This window comes from Bombina bombina, chromosome 5 (assembly GCF_027579735.1).
Source record: "Bombina bombina isolate aBomBom1 chromosome 5, aBomBom1.pri, whole genome shotgun sequence".
NCBI lineage: Eukaryota > Metazoa > Chordata > Amphibia > Anura > Bombinatoridae > Bombina > Bombina bombina.
The window spans coordinates 502420589-502433582 of NC_069503.1; the positions used below are offsets into that span (position 1 = coordinate 502420589).

Consider the following 12994-nt stretch of genomic DNA (forward strand, 5'->3'; position numbering starts at 1 on the left):
CTGATTAGCTGAAATGTAAGTCTGTCAAAAGAACTGAGATAAGGGGGTAGTCTGCAGAGGTTTAGACACAAGGTAATCACAGGGGTAAAAAGTATAGTAATATAACTGTGTTGGTTGTGCAAAACTGCAAAATGGGTAATAAAGGGACTATCTATCTTTTAAACAATGAAAATTCTGGAGTAGACTGTCCCTTTAACATTATCTATCACATTCCGAAATTTGGTGTCTTTGTATTTACCATCTCTTTAAAGGGACAGTGTACTGTAAAATTATTTTTTTCCTTAATGTGTTTCCAATTACTTGCTATACAAGTTACAGAGTTTAAAATGTATGGGGAATTGTTTATTTAGGTATATTGTTGTATAAGGTATAGCTGTTTCTCCTAAATGAAACCACAGCCCAATACAATGGTCTGATCTTGTAAGGATAGAATACCTCATTTTCTTATCGGTCTAATTATTTACACAAAGTCCTCCTTATAGTCTTTATTACTGTTCACTCAAAGAAAAAATACTTGGATAGAACAATGAAAAATTTACATTTTAGTACCTCACTGTCACAGCCCTCACTGGGAGCATTATTTTATGTAAACCTACTTGTTTAAATATTTTTTTTGTAACCAGAACTTAAAGCGACAGTCAACACTGAAATTGTTATTGTTTAAAAAAATAGATAAAGCCTTTACTACACATTTCCCAGCTTTGCACAACCAACATTGTTAGATTAATACTCTATAACATTTAAACCTCTAAAATTCTGCCTGTGTCTAAGCCACTACAGACATCCTCATAATCACATGCTTTTTTGTTTGCTTTTCACAACAGGAGACTGCTAGTTCATGTGGGCCATATAGATAACATTGTGCTCACGCCAATGGGTTCTTCACAACACAGCTAAAATGCAACTCAATAGATAATAAATAAAAAGTCATGTGATCAGGGGGCTGTCAGAAGAGGCTTAGATACAAGGTAATCACAGAGGTTAAAAGTACAATAATATAACCACGTTGGCTGTGCAAAACTGGGGAATATGTAATGAAGGGATTATCTTTCTTTTTAAACAATACATTTTTTTGAGTTAACTTTCCCTTTAAGTTTAGAAATGTTCAGTATAGGCCGGGATACAACACGCAGCTATTTCAACGAGAAAATAAAGATAAAGGAGATATTTGTAAACAATTTAATACACTCCGGTAGGTAAAATGGATAATTGGGAACATATTAAAAATAGAAGAGTACACTGTCCCTTTAAGATATAAAAACACATACATCAGATGATGTATCAAAAATAAAAAAATAAGTCAAACTGTTTCTCTAATTCTATACCATTTTCAACAACACTTATTTCAGGTAAAATAGATTAACATACACAACATCTTTATTTATTATTTGTTTGCCAAATGAATAATGAATTAGAAATATTTTGTCCGACATCATTCATTACTGGAACTAAATCATTTGCTCATTTGTTCATTTATTTGTTAATACATTTTCCTATCTATGAGAACAAATAAATGAACAAATTTTCTGTTTGTTTATTTGTTTCTTAATGAACAAAATGTTGAACAAAAATTTTAAACTTTGTTATTTGTCTGTCAAACAAATAATGAATAAAACATTTTTGCACATCTATAAACTATTATTGATATTTTATTAATATAACTACAAATTAAGCATAACTAAAATATATACAGAAATATATTATATTAAAACGTGGTTACTTTTCAATGAATACATTTTAGGTTCCAGAGCATTTTAATAACAAGTTGGCAGCATACTGCTAAAACTGTCCAATAAGCAACATTGAAAAAATTACAGTACAGTGCTTTAAGATTTCTAACAAATCACATCTTAGGAGGCAAAGACATGTTTAGCCAATAAGCTTCACCAGTTCTTCATCAGAAAGATTATTGGCCTGCATGATTTTCTCCAGATAATCCATGTATTTACTGGTGTCTTGAAGAAACTGTGGAATCCTAGCATTGTCCAGCATGGCGATGTCTTTCAGGCGATCTACATCTTCATATGAAACCTTTTAGAAAAAAATGGTTGGTTAATATCTAAGAAGTATATCAAATAAAAAAGAAAGAATGTGTGGAATCCATTTATATAAATTTTTATAGGAAGCATATTTCCCATTAAGACTCCATTTTATGCACCTCGCTCTAATCACGGGTGCTGCCATTTTGGAATCTAGGTTACACTGCAGGTATCTGAAGAAGAGTTACTGCACATGTGCAAATAGATCAGCACTGGAATGCAGTAAAAGCTGGATTTCAACATGGCGGCACCCATGACTAGAGGGAGGTGGTGAATAACCTCAATATTAAGATTATAAAATGTATTTAGTGTTTAATATCCCTTGAAAATCCCCAGGTAAAAACATTGTATGAAACTTTGGACAATTTTTTGCTTTGTTTGCTAATTTATAAGAAAAGGCTCTGTTTGAATTTTTTTTTATTTTTAAAGTGCTTGAATAAAGAAATTATATAACAGAAAAATCCAGTAAAAAAAGATTAACACTATAAGGGTTTTTTATGTTTTTTTTTTTTTATTAATTATGAATTCATAATGTGTGCAATAATTCATTTGGTACCACTTTGATTAAAGGGACATTAAATTAAAAATGTAATTTCTCATTACATGTTAAATTCTGCATAATTAACAAACTTTCCAATGCACTTTCATTATTTCATATACCTGCTTTTCCTGTAATTTAACTCTAAAATTGTAATGTTTCCACTCCCCATAGAGAGGCTGGAGTGTATTCTGTGGAATGCAGAACCCTAATACTCTAAAAAAGGGGACAAAGGGATGCCCTTTCTCCCTTTTGCTTTTTGTTATTTCAATGGAGATCTTAACAGCAAGAATATGCTCTAATTCAAACATTAAAGGACTAATAATAGGGAAACAAGAATATAAGTTTTTATTATACGCGGACAATGTTTTGTTAACGATGATGGATCCAGCCAGGTCTATTAACAACATAGAAAATGCTTTCCAAGAATTCGGAAAATATTCAAATTTCCATATTAATAACAGTAAATCTGAATCCTTTAGCATCTCACTCTCTTTTTGCAGGAATATAAGGGTTGTAAGTGAAACAGCCCATACACCCGGAAGGAAGCCTCTTTAAAATATCTCGGGGTTCACCTATCGGCAGATGACACACTACTTTATTCTGAAAATTATTCTAAATTATTTAAAACTCTTCAACAAGATCTTAATTGATGGAAACAAAAGACATTATTATGGCTGGGTCGTATACAAACCATAAAAATGAATAGTCTTCCGTGAATATTAAATATATTTCAGACAGTACCTATTGATCTTCCCCATACTTTTTGCCTTAATTTCCAGAAAATGATTAACTCTTTTATCTGGAACCAGTTTAAGCCCAGAATCAAGGCATCGATCCTTTACATCCCCCCAAAGAAAGGTGTTTTAATGTCCCTAATATCAAGAATTATTATAGAGCAGTAAAACTACAAAAAATAATAGATTGGCATATTAACTATAATAATAAAGCATGTTTTTTTTTAGAAACCAATTTAATGGCCCAACAATCAATTAACAACCTTATATGTATTTCAGCAGAAGGCAAGCCTTTAAATATATAAAAAAAAATCCTATGACATCAAACATTTAAACAGTAGGATATGATTGTTTCTGCATATCCTAATATATCAACTATCCCTTACTCATTATTTCCGATTTCGACGATTAACGATGAATTTCAAGGGAGTGATATTTTCTCTAATTCATTTTATATATGGTGGTAGGTTTAAGCCACAAGAAGATCTCAGGGACCTTGCTAAGGGAACTTATTCAAAATGGTTAAAATATTCACAATTGCATAATTTTTTAGATCGTCACCCGCAAAGGGTAAATTTAACTAGACAATTAACCCCCTTTGAAAAAAAATATGTCATTCAAATGTCCTCATGAAAGGCACTATCTAATTTAGTAAAGTCTACTAAATACACCAGAGGATCTTAAAAATCTTACTTATATATATATATAAATGGGAAAATGAGACGGGAGAATATTTACCACAGTCAGATTGGCTCCATATATTTTCCAACAGAGCAGGATCATCTGCCTCTTCTAATATTCAAGAACTAAATGATAAAATCCTTACTAGATGGTACCTTACACCGGCCAGATTACATAGCATATATCTAGGTGCATCTAACTTTTGCTGGAGAAGGTGTGTTATGATAGGGACAATGAAACCCATATGGTGGGATTGTCCCATTATTAAAAATTTGTGGAGTGAAATCTCCAGTTGTATTCAACAGATCACAATTAGACATATATACTGCACTGCTAAATAAACCCATTAAGGGCATTAAAAAAACTAGGGCTAAACTTATAACGTATGTATTAAATGGTATTAAATCTATGCTAGCCAGAAACGGGAAGAAAACATATGCTCCAGAAAAAAAGAAATATTATTCTCCAGAATCACCAAATTACTAACACTTGAAGAATACTCCTACCTAAAATCTAAAAGAGAACAGGTCTTTCAAATAATACTTTTTTATTGGGACGAGTTTATACAAAATAACCATTTAAATAAATAAATTGTAAACTTATTATTTTGGTGAAGCCAGGGTTGAAGAAAGAGATTGAGAGGCACAGTTCTCCCCCCACCCCCTTTTATTTTTTTTCTTCTTTTTTCTTTTGTATTGATATTCATTATTTGTCTTATTAGAGCTTAAAAGATCTAATCATCCATATTATAAGCAGGGATAGGCAAGGTGTCCGTACATTTCGCAGGGTTGGGGCCACGCCCACGTGATGCCGCTTAGTACAGGGAAAATGACTCTGAGTGAGACAGAGAGAGAGGGAAGATTCAAGAAGCAAGCTGCCACTGTGTCCCTGGAGCTTTATATGCAAAGGTAAAACCCTTTAACCAGCACCTGAGGTTTATTATAAGTAGTATTTAATTAGAAAGAAAAGATATACTAAGGTTGTGATTCACAACCTTAGTATACCTTTTCTTTCTGATTAAATAATAGGAAAGGGAGAATATGTTGTGTGAATAAAGTAAGTGGCTTGTCAAGAGACTGCTGACGATATTGGGTTTTAAGTTATGGAATAAATAAAGTCTGAGTGAAATACTGGATGTGTATCTTTCATCTGTATAATAAGCACTATACAAAGACACAGAAGTGACACTGGCACATGGGTATAGCCAGAGGAGGACTGGTTATAGGGTCAGTGGTATCTGTATCAGTATAATAACATTCAGCACTATATAAGTATGTTTTTAATTTGAAATGTACCTTGTTGTCCTTCACTAAGGTCTTTACTTTGGAAAATGTCCGCCTTGGTTCGTGCCTATTCCTGATTATAAGTATTCAAGGAAAATATTATTTTCTAATTTTTCTGCAAGTACTTTATGTGTTAACTAAACGGAACAATAATTCTACATTGTATATATGCTTTCTCTTAAAAGGTTACAATGCCATGTATATGTAAAATTTGTATTTATCATTTATCATTTATCTTTTGTAAACAGTTATATTAATTTTTGTAATAAAGATAATAAAAGATTAAAAAAAAAACTCAAGTAAAACAATATGCTTTGAATTTTGTATCAATTGCACAAGGTTCTCTTTGGACATCCAGTGTGTCATTTTATTAAGATTTCTACTGTGTACATTAAATATGCATTTTTCCCTGTGTAATTAAAAAAAAAAAAAAGGATATCTGGACATACTGACAGGATTACGCCTAAATAACTTTCCCACTTTTACCAATATACTAGATTGTTCACTAAAGATAAGGGGCGCGATCCAATATACGGCGTAGTTTTTGGCGCAAGCGAGGGAACCCGCGTCGCCCGCAGTTTCAGCTCGCAACTCGAGCTATCCAATATACAGCGCTGTCAGATGCTAAACTGGCGTAAGTTGGATAAACCAGCGATGTCCAGAAATCTGCGTAAGTACAAATTTCTGGAATCACCAGTGACTTACGGCACTTTAGAAACTGCCGGCGCCTACAAAACCTGACTAAGTTATTAAATCACCCGCACTGTCTAACACGCCTCCCAAACATAGCCCGACACGTCTAACCTTCTATCCGCTATCCCCCCTCACTATCCTAACAATAAAAAATGTATTAACCCCTAAACCGCCGCTCCCGGACCCCGCCGCCACCTAATAAAGTTATTAACCCCTAAACCGCCGCTCCCGGACCCCGCCGCCAGCTATATTAAATCTATAACCCCCTAATGTGAGCCCCTACCCCGCCGCCATCTACGTTACCTACCCCCTAAAGTGAGCCCCTACCTCGCCGCCATCTATTTTAAAATTATTAACCCCTAATTTAATCCCCTAACCCCGCCGACACCTATATTAAATTATTTAACCCCTAATCTAATCCCCCTACCCCGCCGCCACCTATATTAAATTAATTAACCCCTAATCTAATCCCCCTACACCGCCGCCAGCTATATTAACTATATTAACCCTAATTATATTAGGGTTAATATAGTTAATATAGTTATTATATTATATATATTAACTATATTAACCCTAATTATATTAGGGTTAATATAGTTAATATCGTTATTATATTATATATATTAAGTATAATAACCCTATCTAACTCTAACATCCCTAACTAAACTCTTATTAAAATAAATCTAATATTAATATTATTAATTAAAATATTCCTATTTAAATCTACTTACCTATAAAATAAACCCTAAGATAGCTACAATATAATTAATAATTACATTGTAGCTATTTTAGGGTTTATATTTATTTTACAGGTAACTTGGTATTTATTTTAACTAGGTACAATAGCTATTAAATAGTTAATAACTATTTAATAGCTACCTAGTTAAAATAATTACCCAATTACCTGTAAAATAAATCCTAACCTAAGTTACAAATACACCTACACTATCAATAAATTAAATAAACTACAAATATCTATCTAAAAATACAATTAAATAAACTAAACTAAATTACAAAAAAAAAAAAACACTAAATTACAAAAAATAAAAAAATTACAAGATTTTTAAGCTAATTACACCTATTCTAAGCCCCCTAATAAAATAATAAAGCCCCCCAAAATAAAAAAAATTCCCTGCCCTATTCTAAATTAAAAAAGTTAGCTCTTTTACCTTACCAGCCCTTAAAAGGGCCTTTTGCGGGGCATGCCCCAAAGAAAACTGCTCTTTTGCCTGAAAAAAAAAACACAATACCACCCCCCAACATTACAACCCACCACCCACATACACCTAATCTAACCCAAACCCCCCTTAAATAAACCTAACACTACCCCCCTGAAGATCTCCCTACCTTGTATTCACCCCGCTGGGCAGAACTCTTCATCCGATCCGGGCGATGTCTTCAAGCAAGCTGCAGTGAAGTCTTCTTCCATCCGGCGATGTCGTCAAGCAAGCGGCAGAGAGTCTTCTTCCATCCGGTGATGTCTTCAAGCAAGCGGCAGAGAGTCTTCTATCCGGTGATGTCTTCAAGCAAAGCGGCATCTTCAATCTTCTTTCTTCGCTCCTCCGCCGCGGAGCATCCATCTGGCATGACGACTTCCCGACGAATGAGGTTCCTTTAAATGACGTCATCCAAGATGGCGTCCGTCGAATTCCGATTGGCTGATAGGATTCTATCAGCCAATCGGAATTAAGGTAGAAACATCTGATTGGTTGATTGAATCAGCCAATCAGATTCAAGTTCAATACGATTGGCTGAACCAATCAGATTTTTCTACCTTAATTCCGATTGGCTGATAGAATCCTATCAGCCAATCGTAATTCGACGGACACCATCTTGGATGACGTCATTTAAAGGAACCTCATTTGTCGGGAAGTCGTCGTGCCGGATGGATGCTCCGCGGCGGAGGAGCGAAGAAAGAAGATTGAAGATGCTGCTTTGCTTGAAGACATCACCGGATGGAAGAAGACTCTCTGCCGCTTGCTTGAAGACATCACCGGATGGAAGAAGACTCTCTGCTGCTTGCTTGACGACATCGCCGGATGGAAGAAGACTTCACTGCAGCTTGCTTGAAGACATCGCCCGGATCGGATGAAGAGTTCTGCCCGGCAGGGTGAATACAAGGTAGGGAGATCTTCAGGGGGGTAGTGTTAGGTTTATTTAAGGGGGGTTTGGGTTAGATTAGGGGTATGTGGGTGGTGGGTTGTAATGTTGGGGGGTGGTATTGTGTTTTTTTTTCAGGCAAAAGAGCAGTTTTCTTTGGGGCATGCCCCGCAAAAGGCCCTTTTAAGGGCTGGTAAGGTAAAAGAGCTAACTTTTTTAATTTAGAATAGGGCAGGGAATTTTTTTTATTTTGGGGGGCTTTATTATTAGCTTAAAAATCTTGCAATATTTTTTTTATTTTTTGTAATTTAGTGTTTGTTTGTTTTTTAATTTAGTTTAGTTTATTTAATTGTATTTTTAGATAGATATTTGTAGTTTATTTAATTTATTGATAGTGTAGGTGTATTTGTAACTTAGGTTAGGATTTATTTTACAGGTAATTGGGTAATTATTTTAACTAGGTAGCTATTAAATAGTTAATAACTATTTAATAGCTATTATACCTAGTTAAAATAATTAACAATTTACCTGTAAAATAAATATAAACCCTAACATAGCTACAATGTAATTATTAATTATATTGTAGCTATCTTAGGGTTTATTTTATAGGTAAGTATTTAGATTTAAATAGGAATATTTTAGTTTAAGGGCTGGTAATAGAGCTTATTACTTTAGGGATATTAGATTAGGGGTTAATAATATTAATATAGCTGGCGGCAGTATAGGGGGATTAGATTAGGGGTTAATAATTTTTATATAGGTGGCGGCGGTGTAAGGGGTCAGATTAGGGGATAGATAAGGTAGATGGCGGCGGTGTAAGGGGTTCACATTAGGGGATAGATAAGGTAGATGGCGGCGGTTTTAGGGGTTCACATTAGGGGATAGATCAGTCAGATGGTGGCGGTTTTAGGGGCTCACAGTAGGGGGTTAGTTTATGTAGATGGCGGCGGGGTCCGGGAGCGGCGGTTTAGGGGTTAAATACTTTATTAGGGATTGCGGCGGGGGATCGCGGTTGACAGGTAGATAGACATTGCGCATGCGTTAGGTGTTAGGTTTTATTTTGCAGGTAGTTTAGGTAGTTACGGGGCTCCAATAGTCAGCGTAAGGCTTCTTACGGCTGCTTTTTGTGGCGAGGTGAAAATAGAGTAAGATTTCTCCATTTTCGCCACATAAGTCCTTCCGCTGTATATTGGATACCAAGAGCTAACTGCGCTGGTTTGGTATACCTGTCTATGGCCCAAAAAACTACGGGCGACGCCAGAAATCTACGCGCGTAACTTCTAAGTTACGCCGTATATAGGATACCAAACCAGCGCAAAATTCAGCGTCGCCGGCATTTGTGGGCGACGCTGCATATCGGATCGGGCCCAAGGTCTTTATTGTTTGAATTTAAATCTAAAGTTTTGTTTGAAATTAGAAAAACTATTGATGTTGTGCAAACTAGACTACCCTGGTTTTGACCAGACCTTAAAACATATACATATTACACACACATAGGGGCTGATTTATCAAAGCGTCAATCTCTGTGTATTTGCTGGCGTCAATATGCTCGCCAGACATCGCTAGACATTGCTGCCACATATCTACATACTACGCCCTTATTTATTAAAAACTCTGTCAAAACACGCTCGTCAAGTACGGCGCGATGAACATCGGACTGTTGATAAATAAGAGTCATCGATGTCGCGAATATTCTGTTTTTTCAAACTTTATTTATTTCATTACTGTCCATGAATAAGCACATTTCTCTAAAGCTAATCTTTTATTTTTCATCTGTTAATGTCCAAGAAATAGCTAGATGTATACCTGAACAAACAATAATATTTCATAGATAGTTATTTTCTATGTATTTGTTGTAAAAAAAAACTGATATATGATATTTTCACATAAATGAATGTATATTTGTATTTCTAGAAATCATGATATCCTATCTCATGTTTATTTTATTTTTTTAAATTATTATTATTAATGCTAGAATTTGTACATATATCTTTGCACATACTTATATATATATATATATATATATATATATATATATATATATATATATATATATATATATATATATGGGTGTGTGCTATGTCAGAAATATTTTGCAAACATATTTACATGTCCCTAGATTCCTTTTCTTGTTCTAAACAATGTTGTCTGTCATATCTCTGCGTTTATTTATACCACTATATGTATATAGTGTAAATATATTATTATTCTGAGCAAGAATAATTGTGAATATAACATGTAATCAGGGTATCATATGTATTTATTTGCAATCAATGGATATTTTAAGAGCTGGGCCAGTTTTCTCTCTGCACCTGTGTAACCCCTCCTGATTGCAGTCTAGTTTTAAACACCACCCCTACACAGGTGTTATAAAATGGGCTGGCATATAACATGACATCTCCTAATGAAAATGAAATTCAAGAGAAGGAAGAAGAACACTGAAAATAGCATGACAGTAAAGAGGTAATTTTAATTTCTGCTATATCTGAATTATGACAGTTTAATGTTAGGTAGACTATCCCTTTGAGATATCTTAAAATCATTGTCAGAAATATTACACTGTGTGTCCTAATGTCATCATCAATGTTTAAATTTAATACTAATTTCACATATACATACTTTCAAAGTATAATACACAATGTAACAAATTGCACTTACAAGTTCTGATGAGTGATCAATGACACAAGTATCGAGCAATTTGATTAGTTAGTGATAGTATAAAATGTATATTTCAATCAGATTGGCTGATGTCATAAATCATGTGATTATGCATATCCCAATCAAAAGTTTTGGAAAACTTCACTAGTTTGTGGGTTGTTTATGAGTTTGCGTCAACTTTGGTGCGAATATTGTTGCGTCAAATTTGGTGCGAAGTGGAGAGTGGGACTTGTATTACATGTGTTAAACATGGTGCAAATAGATTTATACAAAAACAGGAAGTTGGCAATATTATGTAATGTATTTATTTCATTTTTATCTCTATATCTACTAGTGCACCAAATTTGGAGCAATAATTGCTTTGTAATGGGAGACAAAGATGTAACATAATCCATAAGTAGGTTAACATCTCCCTAATTTACTTTTATTATCTAATTATGTTTCATCGTCTTGCAGCATCGAACATAACCTTTCTGTGTTTTCAGACTCCCATTGATTTCTATGGCATTCACGGCCTCAAGGGTGGCGGTTTAAACTATAGGTACTCTGAGTCATAATAGACGCGAGCGTACCTGTTGATTGTTGATAAATTGGGAAGAAGGTCAAATAGAGTCGAATGTGAATTCAAAACATCTGGAATGACGCAAGCATCGATCTGCATCAGATTGATAACGCGCAAGCATATATTACATCAGGCATTTCAACATTTGACGATCTTGACGCTTTGTTAATTACGGCTGGATCAAGTTCACGTCTAATTTGACGCGAGATTCCAGCGTATTATCAGTTGAAGCTTTGATAAATTGGCCCCTAAATATGTAAGGGATAGAAATGATTATGAATTAACAACAGTGTACATTTGGAATACAAGACAATGTTACATAAATAGGAAAGCAAATAATCCTATTAGATCTAGGGGTAGATCTCGTAGACCTCATAGTAGGTCTTAGAGCCCTGTACAGGTTATGTTTTCTGAAAGTGAAATAGAGTCAAATGAGAAGGATGTCCTTCAGATGGAGATGATTTAGTTGTATTTAGTAGTGATAGGATACCAGATAGCAATTCATACAGCTATTGCTCTACAAAGCCCCAACTGACTCAAACCAAACAAACTAAAAAGTATAGTTAAAAATCATAGTTCTGGAACTAGTTAAGATAACATAAAGATTACCTCTCATTCTAAATATCAGTCTAAAATATTTGCTGACACTTCTTTTTCAGACCCTGCACATGGTGATACTAAGGAAATGGATATATCACAATTTGATCAGGTTTTCCCCCTTCCCAAAGAAAACTAGATGGGAGGGGGTTCATTACAGGTCCTTATAAGCAAGAGAGCTATCCTCTACAGCAGTGTTTTTCAACCAGTGTGCCGTGGCACACTAGTGTGCTGTGAGAGATCCTCAGGTGTGCCACAGCAGACTGACAACAGTGTGACATATTTTTTAAATTTTGATTGTTTTTTATTCTGGGCCATTTTTTTTATTTTGAGTGAGATGATGACTGAGGGTAACAGCGCAGCTCGCTTCCCCGATTATGATTGTTTGTGAATGAATGTCAATATGTCATGTATAGTTTGTAGGAGGCATGGCATGACAGCACAGTACAGTGTGTGTGTGTGTATATATATATATATATATATATATACCATAGTCCAGGAGAACCCAGCACACTCATAACGTAGCAACTCCCAGGGTGCCCTACACCCTGTACATAGAGAAGTTATTTCACATTAGGCAAGCACTCGCTGGTATTTTTTCAAACAACAGTATTTACTGTACAACAAATCAGTGAACGTTTTCGGGCATCCGCCCGTTCTCAGACATGTACATGTATGTATGTGTGTATATATATATATGTGTGTGTGTGTGTGATTTTGTAAAATTTTGGGATGGGGGTGTGCCGCAGGATTTTTTAATGTAAAAAAGTGTGCCACAGCAAAAAAAAGGTTGAAAATCACTGCTCTACAGAGAGGAACAGCACAAATGAGGTACAGTATAGATCCAATCAGTGATTAATCTATCCTCCTATAACATCAGAGTTTAAGATGAAAGCTCTTCAATATGGGTTGAGTTTTGTACCTACTACCAATTTTAATGTATGAAGAACGATGCTAGATGTTAATAAATTGCGGAGGAATATTACTCTGCCTAAACATTTTATTTTTTATTTTTTTTTGTTTTCAAAAGCTTTATTGATCATTCAACAAAATATACAGAATAGCGAAAGTAAATATCACAGCAAATCCTCTGATTACGTGGAAGG

The 12994-nt window shown here is 34.6% G+C and overlaps 1 protein-coding gene across 1 annotated transcript in view; it reads right to left on the reverse strand.

Annotated features, from left to right (window-relative positions):
- Positions 1-1721: 1721 nt before the first annotated feature.
- LOC128659400 (putative tyrosine carboxypeptidase MATCAP2) overlaps positions 1722-12994 on the reverse strand; it is a 67617-nt gene continuing 56344 nt past the window's right edge. Inside the window, exon 7 of the mRNA XM_053713049.1 lies at positions 1722-2031. Within this exon, the coding sequence (XP_053569024.1) occupies positions 1870-2031 (162 nt within the window). The 3' untranslated portion in view covers positions 1722-1869. The remainder of the gene's footprint in view (positions 2032-12994) is intronic.